The sequence below is a fragment of the Camelus ferus genome, chromosome 3 (assembly GCF_009834535.1).
Source record: "Camelus ferus isolate YT-003-E chromosome 3, BCGSAC_Cfer_1.0, whole genome shotgun sequence".
Classification (NCBI taxonomy): Eukaryota; Metazoa; Chordata; class Mammalia; order Artiodactyla; family Camelidae; genus Camelus; species Camelus ferus.
Window position 1 is genome coordinate 26,822,666 of NC_045698.1, and position 16,029 is coordinate 26,838,694.

At 38.6% G+C, this 16,029-nt stretch overlaps 1 protein-coding gene across 2 annotated transcripts in view; it reads right to left on the bottom strand.

Annotated features, from left to right (window-relative positions):
- Positions 1-16,029, bottom strand: part of LIFR (LIF receptor subunit alpha) — a 70,591-nt gene that overhangs the window by 29,722 nt on the left and 24,840 nt on the right. For both annotated transcript variants that reach the window (XM_032471215.1, XM_032471209.1), the window contains exons 4-7: positions 14,129-14,253; positions 8,385-8,548; positions 5,694-5,868; positions 3,393-3,647 (exon numbers count right to left, since the gene is read on the bottom strand). In XM_032471215.1, the coding sequence (XP_032327106.1) occupies positions 3,393-3,647; positions 5,694-5,868; positions 8,385-8,548; positions 14,129-14,253 (719 nt within the window). The remainder of the gene's footprint in view (positions 1-3,392; positions 3,648-5,693; positions 5,869-8,384; positions 8,549-14,128; positions 14,254-16,029) is intronic.

Genomic DNA, 16,029 nt, shown 5'->3' on the forward strand with positions numbered 1-16,029 from the left:
AAACTGTTCTGTTTTTGTAGGAGCAAGACTAGAAAAAGAAAAAAGTTGTTTTTTTTTTGTGAGGCCTTAAAGTGATAAATGAAAATTCTACAGTCTGATTATAGAAAGTGGTACTTCTGTAATCTTGTTTAACAACCAATATAAGAAATGATGTTTCCTACTGTCATATTTGTCCAAGCTATCTTTCACTGAAGGTAAATCTTTGTTAAATAATTATCAACTCATTGAAAAAGTCTGTAAGATAATTTTATTTTTAAAAACATATATTTTTAAAATAGTCCTGAGTTCATCAAACAAGACTTAGAAAATTTCACATACTTTTCCCAGAGATAATCATTATAACCTTCCAGGTAACTTAGGAAACATTAAGTGAAGTAATGAGCATTTATATGAAAGTTTAACAATTGGATAATAAAAACAACATTGACATTTATTTTGAAAAGTATTTTAAACTTAAGGCCAAACTTTTAGTCATTTTATTAAAATCAAATACCTAAAATTTTGAGGATTTTTTAAAATGCTGATTATTTTAGGATTTGGCAGATAAGCTGAAAAACTTAAAATCCAAATAACAGGAGCAAATTAGAAAGAAGTGGAAGGAAAAACTGAAGAAGAAAAAATATGAGAGGGCAATATTTAAAATGTAATGTACTGCTTTTCTTTTCAAAGAAATTAAGTTACAAAAGAGTTAACTGAAGCTAGGTAAAAGCTTGGTATAAATCAATTATATTTCTGCTACAGCAGCAAATAGACAGTACAACTTAAAAACATCTATTTTTAATAGCACCAGAAAACACCAAATACCTAGGGAAAAATATACCAAAAGATAAATAAGACCTCATATCACTCAAGTAAACCAAAGATAATCTAAATAAATGGAAGGACATACCATGTTCATGGTTTAAAAGACTCAATATTGTGAGAATAAAAATTCTCCTAAATTGATAGATTTAATGTAATACCAATCAAAGACCTGGCAGGTTTGAATGTGCATGTGTGTGTGTAGGAAAAACCTGAAGCTGGTTCCAAAACTCTTTTCAGTCTTTTCAGTAAATGGTGGGTTAACAGGATACCCATATGGGAAAGAAAAATGAATCTTGATCCCTAACTCACACTACAGCCTGCCGCTTCTGTAAGTTTCTGAAGCGCTCCCTCTGAAGTGAAATGTTACCACTGAGCTTCTGAACTGACAGGTATTAATCAGTATTTCAACCTCCAAATGTTATAAATGAAAGCTAAATTATGAATTAAATAGTTTTGCTCTAGCACTATGATAAAAGATTAGAACATTGATAGAAATAATAAAAAGAATCAATATTCTCATCTTCTAAGTTTAAATTTTTCATTTCATTCTTTTAAGTGAATGTCTCCCTTTTTGGCATCATTTATCAAGAATCTTCACTACACTGATTCTCAATTTAGACTCCAAGATCATTTGTGAGGAATGTTGCAAGTCAACTCCTCAAATTCCATTTAGGGAAGAAAACATAATTTTTTTAATTTCTAAAGTTTAAATTTGAATATATCCTCACTCTCACTCGAATTCCAAAACGCCTTACTGGGAAGACAAAAAGAGAGTAAGGATACAGCCAGCAAGCTAAGTGCAACTCATCCTGGTTACTCCCTTGGGAATCTACCAGCAGCTGAATGTCATTCATAAGTTCTGTGAAAGTAAAAGAGGGACTGAGAGCTGCAGATCTAGAACACAGCTGAGAAGCATAAAAAAAAGCATAAGAAAAATCACTTAGCAATCAAAAGAAAGTTACAAAAGCCACTTACATTTCATACATTTCATTCAAGAGACTCTTGGACCAAACTCAGAAGCTTTAAAATCAGAATGTATGGAGGAGGGGAAGCACTGCAGGAAGTAAAGCCACCAGTGCACAGTAACATTATAGTGACCACAGGAAGGAGACAGAAAAACTCCAAATACAAAATTATCTGTGGATGCTCAATACAAGCTATATAGGTAGGGCAGTCCACCAACCATAGCAACTTTTGGAAATGTCATGGAATGTTAGAACTGTAGGAGTGGCCGTGTTACTAAAGATGCCCTGCATTACATAGCACACAGCATACACGGACCACAGTGAGAAAGGGGTTCTTCCTTCTACCCATGTCCTCCAGCTACCCTCTTCTCATCAGAGAAGCATATATATGCTATTGAGAGATTTTTGTCCGGGGGAGGGGTATAGTCAGTGGTAGAGTGTATGCTTAGTAAGCACAAGGTCCTGGGTTTTGCCAACTAAAAATTGGCACTTGCCACCTGCCTCTACAAGGATTGAATCATGCTGGCACTTGCCATTTACCTCTGCTAGGACTGAATCACGAGCTGCTGCAGCCACTGACCTCCAAGACTCTCTGAAACAAGTTCAGGGTGGAGATCAGGAATGAGGCACTCTGTGCTCTGGGAAAACTGGCAGAACAGGCCTTCATATAGTTAGCTATTTTCAGGAAAAGATTTTATGAGCCCAATTCTTGAGTCTCCTTCTATCTAGAAAAGCACTAAAGTTATTAACAGTGACATCTGCTCTTTGTGACTAGCAGCAGCCTCTGCCTAAATGTGTGCTTGACTGCATGTGCCCCCCTTCACTGAACTCATATATGATTCTGAGTTTTCCCCACAGCTCTTCAGAACAGTTCCTCAGAGCTATCTGAGATGCTGTCTCCCAGGCTATAGTCCTCAGTTTGCTCCAAATGAAACTTAACCCACAACTCTCACATTGTGTGATTTTATTTCAGTTGACAGTTTAATCCTCAGTACCTCCACTAAAAAAAAGAACAGAGAGAGAGGAGGGTAAAGCTCACTGGTAGAGTGCATGCCTAGCATGCACAAGGTCCCAGGTTCAATTTTAAACCTTTGTTTAAAAAAATTAACAAACCTAAAATTACCTCCCCCCCATTTAAAAAAATTCCCTTTTTAAGAAAAATATTTTGAAAGGAAACAAAAAAAGAAAAAAATTTTAAAAAGAAAGATTTTGTGTAAAATCATTATAATTTCTTTAATGCAGGTACTGGAAAAAAGGTATACTTTAATTAGGTGGGAAATTAATTTACATGAAAAAATTCCTAAACAATATAGGATTAAGAAGTCTTATATATACTAACTTGCCCTTGACTCAACAAAGCTGTTAACTAAGAACTTATGTAAAAAATTAGCAGTTGAATGTTTCAAATATTATAAAATCTACAAATTATATAGATACAGGTATGTAGAAAACAAGCTTAGAACTCATCTTAAAATAAACAAAACTTCTGGTGCCTTCATATATCATTTATATTAAAGAATAAAAAAAATAGAACCAATTCATACCCCAGAAAAAGCACTAAGGCTTTTAAGGAGGATCAAAACAGATTAACAGGAACTTTTTAAAAAAACATTATATACTTACATCCTGCAAAAATAACCGTTCCAAACATGTTATCTTCTACTGAGAAAACCACATTTGTTCCACTACTTTCAGAAGCAGAAATATTATGGATCTTGATTGCAACATTTTCCCCATCAAGATGAATAAGGGGACAATTTGTACTCCCGATCAGTGCTAACACCACTTTTTCTTGAGTCACACAACAAACTGTTATATCCGAGCCTACAAGTATCACTTTGTCTTGAGGAAAAACCTTAGTTTGAGAATCAGAAGACCCTGGAAAGAGCAAAAGGAATTTTAAATACTTTAGAAGTCTTTTAGATAAATTGGCCCAGTGCACATAAAGCATACTGTTACATACTTTATAACATTGGTGGCCCAAAGATAAGGTTATGTCCCTCAGGTTTCAAAGGAGCAAGACATGTATGAGAAATAAAAGTGTGTGGTTTTATTTACTTACGATGGGGTGATGGGGGGTGAGTGGAGGGGGCTGTAAATCAATGTTCAGGGTCCCAGTTAATATCTAAGAAGTCTAAAGTTTCAAATTAAGTGGGTTTATGTCCACATGTGAAAAACCCATGTCAAGAAAAAGTTGCTCATTAAATAATTCCATTCCTTTGAAATTATTCTATGTATTTAGAGCAGACTTCTTCCCATCTGCCTAAATATATAGTTAAGTACTCCAATTCCTAAAAAGCACTTTTTCTTTAATCCCAACTCACTGCAGGTTAAAGCCACATCTTTGTTTTTATCTTCCTAAATAGCCAATTAAAAAAATTATCTCCTGTCTCCTTTCTATCTACTTACTCTTTAATCTGCTTCTACCCACACCTGTTCTACTAAAATGGCTCACTGGCATAACTGTTCAATCCAATGGCCACTTCTCAGCAATCTTTCCTTCGACTTCCCCAGCATCCGGTAATGTTGCCTAAAGTCTGCCTTCTCAAAATTCCCTTTTCTCTTGGCTTGCAGACCACTATATTCTGCTTAATCCTCTGGCTGCTACTTGCTTTGCTGGCTTCTTTTTCTCCCATCCTTCCCTCGGACATACAAACTTCTAATGGATGTGTCCTCGGTCTCCATGCCCTTTTCCTGAGTTATGTTAACCTCCAAGATTTAAAAAATTTCCCATCACATATTTTAATGATTCTCAAATACATAGTTGACCCTTGGACAACACACGTTTGAACTGCATGGGTTCACTTACACGTGGATTTTTTTTCAATAGTAAATACTACAGTACTACACGATCTGTGGTTGGTTGAATCTCTGGATGCGGAACCACAGATATGGAGGATTCATGGGTTTAGGGGGCTGACTATAAATCATATGTGGATTTTCCACTATGCAGAGAATCTGCACCCCTAACCTCTGGTTGTTCAAGGGTCAACTGTGTATCTCCTGCTCCAGCTAACTACCTGGATGCCAGACTTGTATTCCCAACTGACAAAGAGACACTGCTTCCCAGACACTTCATAGCTACCTCAAGCTCAACACATTAAAAACGAAATTTATCTGTCCCACCTAGTTTGATCATATAGTTTGTATCTCATTGGACAACAATCACCAGCTACTCAGCTGTCCAAACTAACAGCCGTGTTCAGCTCCATTTCTCCCCTACTAAATGCACTGTCACTAATTCTAACTCTGTCTCTTCAGTGTTTTCATATCTATTCTCCCTTTTCATTTCTATACCCAAGCGTCCTAGTCTAGTTTACACACTGAACTACAACAAGATTCTCCTTATTAATCTGCCTCTTTCCATTCCTTTCTCCTTCTGATCCACTTCCCTGTACTGTCACTAGAATAAATAACCTACAATGAGTAGCAGCCTTTTTAAGGACTTCATTTTACTGTCAACAATTTTCCAGGCCCTCTCTCACTCTGCTGACATTGTTCCTGCATGTGAGTTTTATTCAACGTACAGATGTTTTGGTACACGTGCAGATTCCCATGCTCTCTGCAATAGCTCTGCAGCTTGTAGGGATCTGCTCTGTGAAGAAACTGAGAGCCATTTTTTCTTTAATATGGACTTGATCTCATTACCATATAATTTTTTAATGTTCTTCAATGACTACCACAGTGATTTTCAAACCTTGGTGTTTATCCAATCACTCAGGAAGTTCTTTAAACATACGGACTCCTGAAGCCTATCTCAGAGTTTCTGAATCAAACTGTTCTGGGATGGAGACTTGGAAGATCCCCAGGTGACCCTCATGCAGCCAAATGGGGCTCAGAGAACTGAAAGCATCAACTAACCCTACACTTAAGCAAGACTAATCTAATTCATCTGAAATAAAAACTCTTTAAATATGAGCTTACAAGAAATGTTCTTCAGTAGGCTCCAGTTACTCCACTCTTTGTGACCAGAGAACTTAGGGTCATCGATGTGGCACCTAATTCCCACATAGTGAGTGGCACACTCCAAGGGCATGTCCGACGTCCAGCTCCAGTGATGAACTGTGTCTTTGCCATTCAGAGTTGTGTTGTGGGTCATCTACAAAATGAACACAAACACAAAATTCTATTCCCAAGTAGTGATATGGTCTGCTTTTTTTTTAGGGTTAAAAAATACAACAGACTGTGTATCACCAGCTAAGGAAGGTAAAGGTTTGTTCTTTTGCAAAACTATCTCCGTTACGGACTTATAAAACTATAACACAAACAACAAATACTTGTCTACCAAAAATTGCAACAGAATGATGCTGGAAAAAATAGTAAGTGAAGAGAGAGAGATCGAGACAGAGAGGGAGGGCACACACAAGTGCACAAGCATGTGAGTGGGTGTGCCTGGGCTGGGAGGTTCGACGGGACTAAATCCTCATCTTCTGTTGTGGGAGGTTAACAAAACACTGATCAAAACTAAAAGAGAAAATTAAGGAAGAGCAACATAAACATTGCTATCTGGAAAAATGGAGACAAATAATAAAAGAATTAGCTAAAATAACTGAAATTTGTTGTTTACAGGAGAGAAAAATGCGAGGAGAGAAGGGTTGCTGCCTAACTCCCAAGGGTCGTTCACATCCTGGTCTGTGCAGTGCACAGCTCCCACAGCTGGATGCGAGGCTGCAGGCAGAGACTGTCAAGTTATAAATGAAACATTCATCCACAGTGTTTCACAATCTTTAAACTATTACAAAATAATAGCATTATAAGCTGTCATAAAATGATTATATGCAATTCTACCTTAAACAACTAATACTATAGCTATAACAAAGCTATAATAAAAATGGTACGTTTTACTATGGACAGGAATAACTTTTTTAAGATCAAATTGTTCTCTCTCTATTTTTCTTACCCCTTATTATTTTTCCCTATACAAAGAATTTTCTTCAAAGATCATGTTCCCAAAAGTAGGAAATTACTACTTTGCCATTGCTGTCTTCTTATGCATCTTGTGGCAATGACTTACATGACCTTAGAATACTTTGATTTCACTTATACTTCAAGGAGTATCCCTTTTATTCTAGCATCCATACATTAGTTTTAAAAAAAAAAGCCCATCTAGCCCCCAAAGGAAGTAATGACAACTAACAGCTGTTTAGTAGCTTTGTAAGTATTGTATCGTGTATTACAGCAAATACTAGCACTACTTTACAAATAAGTAAAAGAAAATTTGGGGAAGTCATCCTAAGCCAGTGAGCAGTAATCCATAATATAAAATATCAGGACATAATAAAAAGCTACACAATACAATTTTAAATAAATAATAGTTTTTAAGACAACAATGATAGAGCTGTAGCAAAGCTAACTGCGAATCAGATTGACACACAGAATTACCATTAAAATTCAAGAAAAAGGAGAGCATTTCAGACTGAGGTAACTGGAATGAGCTTTAAAATAAGGGGCAGGATTACACCTGGGGCTGGAGATGTGTATTCAGTTTGGATAGGTGAAAAGGAAAAGGAGGGCGTCTTGGATGAAAATAAGTGCACTGATGATGTAATACAAATTGCAGTGGTTAAGAAAGCACAGACTCTGGAATCAACTGCCTGGGTTTGAGTCCTGGTTCCACCACTTACTGTCTTCCTATGACTCTGTATCTTCATCTGTAAAACGGGGATGATGTTAATAGTGCCTCCTTCGTGGGCTAGTTGTGAAGGTGCACACTATTAACACATAAAGAGTTTTTACAACAGTGCCAGGAACGCAGGGAGCATCAGACACATGATTTATGGCTATTGTTATTTTAGGACAACAAGGAAAAATAAGGCAGTAACAATGAAATACAGAATAATCCTTTTTATCATCTTTAATATCTTACCTATGTGCTTAGGCAAGTAAACTGTAAAATCATGAGCTGGTTGTCTAATTCTTAAGGCTCTCACTAGGCATATGTCAAGTTCACTAAGGAAGAAAAGAGTAAAAGGACAGAAAGGAGGACTCCCAGTACTAGCTGTCAACACCTCTCACCACAATCTCTCACTATTCCTTACATTAAGAACAAAATAAAGACAGATCATGAGGAAAGCACTCATAAACATGATTTTAAAAAGCAGAGGGGAAAAGGCATGTACTACTAAATACAAGAGCATTATTTCAGATTCAGATAAATTCAAACTTACAGAGTTACACAAAATTTCTCAACAATCACTATGGCTAAATATGTTAAAACATTCATTTTTATGTTTATAATGAAAGAAAAAGATAACAATAACAGACTAAATTATATTTTATTTCACTTATGTAAAAACATGTGTATAAAAAGGCTAGACGGAACACACAAAGATAATGTTTACTATGTCCATGTGGTAGAATCATGGATTATTATGGATTATTCCTATTATGGATTATTTCTCCCTTAATTTCCTAAACTTCTCATAATAGTTTCATGTTATTTCAATGACTAAGTGATGGTTTTAGTCAGAGCATATAGTTTCTAATGAATCTTGTAAGGAATGTGATCTACTTCCTTAATAACCTAAAGGTTCACTCACGCCACCTTAAAATCTTTAAAAATTATTGTATCTTTAATGTCACAGGAAAAAAAAATCGATTGTTATTCAAACTTACTATTTTTACAATTTCCATATTCTTTTTACGTAGAATTTTAATTTCCCAGATGACATTTGAGTGACGTGGAAAAACAGAACCCTTGTCATTCCACTTGAGGTGTAATGTAGACGTTGAGAAATCAGCAGACAAATTCAAGATCTCTGGAGTATCTGGAATGAAGGCTTAAAAAAAGGAAACAGAAGACAAAACTTAGTAAAGTAAGGAATGATTCTTTATATTGTAATTCCATTAATCAACTAATTTTAAGGTCTGTTCCTTCTTGATCAAAAAAAAATTAAGAATTAAAGGAAACCTTCGCACTTATTACTGAAAAGAGAGTAAATAATATGTATTTATTTGTATAAGCAGCTCCCAGTAATTCATCAGCCACATCTGAGAAAACTATTTATCAGCCAGTTGTTTCAAATCCATAATATGTCTTCTGATACAAACAGCAACTGGGTTCCCACAATGCTCGAGTGTCACTGGGTCTGAAGCTCCAAGTAGACAATGTGGGAGAGAAGGGAAAGGGTTTCTTTTGCATGAACTATGGAAAGCTTTCCTTGGTAAAGCTTTCCATCTGTGTTCTCTGCACTCTTTCCACTCATCTCCAAGTGTTAGAGCTCCCCATGCTGGGGGAAGTCACCGACTGGAGGATGCAATGAGCTATTACTGGTACAAGAACTCATAAATAGTAGCAAGATGGGGTAATGACTGAAGCACGGACTTGAGGAAGCCGAGGTACCCAAAAGGGCACCATGTAGATGAAAGTAGTACTTAGCAGGATCTAGGGGGTCCTTCAGAAAGCCTAGTCTGCAGTGGTGGGCAACAGGCCTGCAGGGGATTGAGAAAGACAAACGGTGACCCAGCAGGAGACAGCTGGAGAAAGCCGGGTGAGAGTAATGAGGATGTGGATCACGATGTCCCACGTGGAGAAAAAAGGACAAAATCAAAGAAATGACTGGATCAAAGAGATGATGGGTGAGTACAACAATAAATGAAAACATCTAAGATTTCCTCAAGTTTCTAGCCCAGAGAGTAGGAAGAAAGGCAAAAGGAACCAGGGACCATTGTGAAAAGATATGGGAAACTGGCCATGGACGACCATGTTTCAGGGGAAGAAGAGCTGCCCAGTGTGGGGTCGGGGGGTGGGGTGGGGCACAGACAGTGAGTGAGAACGGGGATCAGTCAGAGCCCGGACACCACCTCAAGAGGAACTCGCTGAGCGCAGCTCAAGAAATGAGCATAAGCCACAGACAGAACAGACGAAGCTTGTTTGAGAGCTACTGACACAGTCACACCTCCTAGGAACCAGAGAAAACCCAGGATTCCTGGGATCAAAAGAAACGGGGCGTCGTGCAGGCCAAAGAAAACAGCGCTCAGAGAGGAAGGCTGAGAGAGGACCCCGGGCAGGGGTGAGGGCACCATCAACACCTGAGAAAGGGCTGGCAGGGCAGCCGGCTCAGAAGCCGTGTGACAAAAGGAAAAGTGGGAAACCCTGCTCAGGGACACGGCCTCTCACAGGGACAAACTGGTCAACAAACAAACAAACAAAAGTAGCATAAAGAACAAGGGAGTCTTCAAAATCTTTCAGTCTCCCTACCTATAAAGGATGGGTAAATTATTGCAAAATGTGGGGTTCAGTGGAAAACACACAAGGCATGAGCCTGTTCTGTTCTGTGAAACTCAGGCTTTCTAGTGTGAAGGGCTCTTTCTTGCCTGTTCTCTCCTCAAATGACAGTAAAGTGCAGGTAAGTGAAAAGAAATTCAGAGACACAGGCTCTCAGGCCCCACATCTACCCCAGTGTTTCCCCAGGAAGCTCAAGGACCTCTAGGTAAAGTCACGGCCAGCACAACTGCGCGAGCTGACCGAGGTAGGGGCTGAATGCGCTAGGTAACAAAAGTGGCGGAGCAGGCCAATATAAACTAGTCTTGGAACTTTCAGCTATGTAAGTTTAAAAACCTAAAGCTCTAATCTGTTCTTAGAAACAATGATCAGTACTTACATGTAAACTGAAAAAAAAAATGTGCAGTATATTGTATATATGTATTTACATGCAATAGAATGTATATGTGCAGTCAAACTGTAATAATTCTACCTACTAAAACTGAAAAAGGAAAAAAAGAGAAGAAAAAATATCAATCAACCAATCAATCAGTCAGTCAGTCAGTCGATCTTGGAACTTAAAAAATTAGTACTTAGTAAACTTAACTAAAATTTGCCGACCACAGTGCTCTACACTGGATTTATGTAAAACATTCAGGGCTGCACAGGAAATGGAACATGTGGATTTAAAGCCTAAACTAAGCAGCAAGGTCAACAGATACACAGCTAAATAAGGACAGTGGAGGATGCTTTATGGGAGAAGTTTTAAGTGGGAAGCTGCTTTCAAAAAAGGAGAAGCAAACGAAGAGCAACGAGCTGATTCAGTGCCAGGAGGGGCAAGTTCAAGGTGGCAGGGCAACCACACAGAGCCGAGGCTGCCAAGAACACAGTTCCTTCAAATGTTTCAAGATGTCACAATGTAGTAACTTAAAATTATGAAACATGAGAGTATTTTGTTAAGGAAACACTCACCTATTAAACTGCTTCCCTCCCGGAAAAGGACATACCATTTACATTTTATCTAAATAGCAGTGGGCTACTTCTCAAAGCCCAAGTCATAGCCAATATTTCAAGCTAAAGTCAGTAACAACCACAATCACAAATGAAAAGGTGAAACGCAAACACACTTTCTTCATTGTACACTTCTTCGTCGTATACCTGGGAAGTTCCCCTAAGCTCCCACTGTTATGTGCATTTCTCTCCAGCTAAAAGACACTTGAGGACAATGTTAACTTGCTTTCTAGAAACTTTTCAGCTAGAAAAAAAATTTCATCAGTCTTATTTATCTTTTAAAGCTGCTACGTCTTTACCCACAACCTCCGTGCCCTTCGTGCCTTACATCAGGAGACAGGTGCTTTCCCAGCTCTTTTATAGGATCCATGTTATTTATTCTGTCTCAGACAAATCCAAAATTTTAGGTTGTTTTAAGAAACTCAGAGATTAAAAATCTTACAAAGACTGATTTTTGTGCTTGCCCTTGTCAATTAGAAGCTTATTAAATGACGTGTGTTAAATATCTTGTTTGCTTTATATGTATACTTTTTAAAGCATCTTAAGATCTGGAGAAAACTTAATTTCTCACACTTTCATTTAGTAGAAAGTCGCAAAAGAGCCCAAATCTTTTCATGCATAGCTCCACTGTCATTTCACAGCCTCTCTTGCACATGGTAGGTGCTCAAAGGCTTTCCGATGCATCTACCTCCCTCTCTTCTATTCATCTAATTTGCTTTTCAATTTTCTTTTTTTTTCTCTGTGGGTAGATAAGCTTTATTGTTTTTATAATTAAGGACAAACAATGATAATAATTACAGTAATGATAGATAACAACAATAATGGTCATTTTTATTAAGACAAATCTCAGGATTTCTCATTTTGCTAAAGTCAACCTTGTGAATCTCAATTACAGTTCACAATGCTTTTCAATTTTCTTATCCGTATTATCTTATTAGAGAAGCAGCAGAAATAACTTAGCATTGAGATACTGTTAATCTAATATTCTAATCACAATCAGGCCCATTATTATCAAAAATGCTGTCAACAACTTGTATGATATGCAAAAACAATGATCTATTAATCAAGTAAGTCACCTAGAGTCTGTCTGGCTTTGCCTTTCTAATTCTAAAACTGTCATTCCAAGTAGCTTCCCAGACAGAACCTTCTCAATCCCTACTGAAAAAGCAGACAACACAAACTGGCTCTCCGACAGAGTCCTGGAGAATTCTGTAAAAATCTGGAATAAAACTAAGTTAGATTCTTCAAACCTTACTATAAAGTAATTCCAGATGGATGAAAGATTTAAATCAAGCATGATAATAAAACCAAAAACTCATAAAGAAAAATAGCAAAAGTTTCCATTATATAAAAATAAAAACCTGAGGTGTGAAAAACAGCACAAAGCTAAAATTTTAAACTTGGCAAAATATTTAGAGCAAATATGACAGAATGAATAGTCGTACTATATACAGGGATCTCTTACAAACTGATGAGGAAAAAGATAAATTTCAACACAAGAGAAAATCTACAAAGGATACAAACAGTTCAGAAAAGAACGAAAATGACTGGTAAGTTTTTAAAAAGTAATCACAAAAATATAAAAACAATAGTGGCATAATTTGGAGGCCATCAGATTGAAATGGCAAAATTAAGAGAGATGAACAAACCCAGTCCTGGCAAGGATGTGGACAGGCATGCACACTCTAAGATGGTGTTTGTGGGAATGCAGAGAAATTCAGAATTTTTGGATAACAATTCGCAATGAAAATATCAAGAGTCATAAAAAGGGGATGTCCTGCATGCAGCATTACCAACTCTAGAAATTTAGCCTAAGGAAGTCATCACAAATTCAGAAACACATACATGCAAATATGTTCATTAAGGCATTGGTTATAATATTGAAACACTAGAAATTAAAACCTCATTATTAATAATCAATGACTTAATCATGGTACCTCCATTCAATGGAACACCATGCAGTCTGTAAAAATAATACAGATTTATTTACATAACAACTTGAAAATTTACATCTTCTGTGAAGTCTATCATAAAGTAATGTGAACTTTACTATTTATATGTACAGACACAGAACATACATGTAAGTATTAACAGAATTTCTCCGTGAGTACTGGGATCATGGCTCATCTGCACAAAACAATCTCACATGGAAGAAACAGGAAGAAAATAACAAACATGGCTCTTCTCTCTCTAGCCTGAAAACAGCCCTAAGTAGCACTCTCCTCAGACAATACCTCAGCCAGAAAATGAGACAGGTTCTAAGTTCCTGGACAGCATGCTTTGTTATTATCCTTTCAAAATCTGTGCTATCTTAGACACACACCACTCCAAACACGCACTCTGTCTGTAAAACTGGACAGATCACAAAGTTATTTATATTTTCTTTCCTTTGCGTCAAAGTCAGTCATCCTTGTAAGACTCACTGTAATATCATTATGAAGCCATCTCATAATAGTTGTCAGAAGGCAACCAACCTGCTTATTCCACCATTAACAGAGTCAAAACCACTGAGGTTTTTAAGGTCCCACTGTGCAGCAAAATTTCCATCTCCGTCAGCCTGGGTTTATTTTGTGCCTCCACCCAGCCTGTAGCATATGTCCTAGGCAATCGGTCAACATGTAAGGCACTGGGCTAGACACTAGGTGGAGAAGACAACGTCTCTGTCCTCAGGGAACCCATTTGCTTGTGGGGGAAACATACAGGAAGCACTTAATTACATAATAAATTATTTATGCAATTGTAAGAAATGCCACAAAAAAGAAATACACAGCCTACAGCAATGTTAAGAAAAGAATGGGGTCCCCCTGGGGGGAGATGGTCAAAGACTATTTCTTAGGGACGCCTGAGGAATTCCGAAAGGTGTGCAGGAATCAACAAAGTAGAAGGGTAGGATGAAAGTATCCAACTGTGGGAAGGACCGTCACCTCTGTGACATCTACTTGATTGACCAGAGAGAGAGCCTGCTTCCATCTTGATCCTGGCTACACTCCACCGTCTGAAGCATGGTTGCTGGATAAATGAGAGCCATTAGTGCAAGAGCAGATGCAAAAAAGATGGTGCATTTCTGTCAATTATAAAGCACCACAGTACTAACAAAGGCACCGTTCTGAGTTATTTTCAGATCAATTTTTTTTCAAATACTTACAAACATCTTTTTCATTTAGTGTGAATTTACTTATTGAACTTCCAAAATTTATTGTTACTTCATGATCACCAGGTGAAAGAGCTGGGATTTTAGTATTTTTCTCCAATCGATAACAAGAATGCGACCTGCAATATAAGAAATCAAATTTTAATTAGCAGATAAAATTGAGTGCAATTTTCATAAAAACTTGATTAACACAAAATACACTGGAAAATACGCTCTTTTGTATACAGAAACATAACAGGTTATACTGCATTTTAAGACTGAAAAAAAGAGAGGCTGGCGGTAAGTCCATCAACGTGGTGGTAGGAAAAATAACCAGACTGTACCAGGACGTCAAGTGAGTAAGCAGAGATGGTTCTCTCAAGAAACAGGATTTCAGCCTGCCCTTCAAACTCCCACCCAACCTTTCCTCTGCAGCCTCGCCTCTCACCTTACATACCCTGCACTTCTGGACCAGACCATCACAAGGTCTCTCACCCTGAGACGGTGCTCACAGAGTCTGATGGTAGAAAGGAACCCGGCCACTCATCGTCCTCAGACACGCCCTCAGCTTGGCTGCTCCTCTGTCCTGGTTCACGGTTCACTTGTACAAAACACTCATCAGCTCTGCTTTCAAAATGCTTCTAGTTCCCACCTACTGCCTCTCAGACAAAAGCGATTCTTTCCTCTGTGGTGCCATGGCCCTTGGCATCTTTACAGGGCACGTTTACATGTGCTTTCCTGTTGTTCAGGTGCATTTCTAGCTTCCCACCTGCCCTGCCCCAGTCCTGCACAGGCCTCTCCATGGTGCTCACTCAGGACTGAGGACCTGGAAGGGTCAGCTTGCTTCCTTTCAACCTCACCTGTGAGGCTTCTTTACCTGCCAGCAACACAAAACCACCTGAATTCTCTAAATCATGCTCTTTTATACATCTGTGCCATTGTCCCAGTATTCTTTCAGGCTGGAATGGTTTTCTGTTCCTTTTCTGCTGAGAAAACTGGGTGTTCCTTTTCCAAAACCACAGCTCTGACAGCCCCTCTAGTCCCCACACTCCTCAATCAACGCTCCCTTAGACCATCACAGACAACTCCTACAGTATTGCTAGGCTCTGCGACGTCCTGGAGCTGGGATGACGTCCTCCCTGTGTGGCTGTTTACCAGATTCTGCAGGTCCTCCCCTTCTGGATTCACAGGAGGATCGCACTTCTCTGCTCCTCCGAAGCCATGCACAGCCACGTGACATTATGTGTAGAGAAACTAAGTGACAGTCACATCTATCATGTTAGGAAGGAAGCTCTAAAAGCCTGGCAGGCAGGCTGTGCTCCCCTCTGGTCCCTGTCCTGGTGCACTGGAAGATGAGGGCCTCTGGCCTGGGTCCCTGAGGGAGGGGCCAGGGGCAGAGATGCCAGCTGATCTCAAGACAGACACGGAACACAAGCAGAAGGTAATCCTTTATGTTCACTGCAGAAAATAAGGAAGATTCAAAGGTTGTTTCTGCAACAAAACCAAGCTCATCCTGGCTGATAAATTACCACAACACTTAGCGTAATGCTCAACAGAAGTACACTGACTGGGAAAAAATCTGAGTGTATTTAAATCCACATTTGTATCAGTTTACTCTAGGAACCACTCATCAGCAAACTGGGACTCGGAGCTGCTGTGCTGGAACTTCTCTGGTGTTGTTAAAAGCTCAGAGCCCTGCTGGGATTAGGGAGAAGCAAGAAGAATGTTCTGGCTTGCAGACAGCCCAAGGGCTTCCACTCCAGGCTCTGGCACTTGTAGCTGCCTCCAAGATGACCTGAGACGGTAAGGTGGTGTGACAGGACCTACTGAGTGTCTCATAATGTCCATGCCCTGCCTCTCCTTGGGAACACTAGCCCAAGGTTTACCCAGACACACTGCCATCAGCTATGAGAACC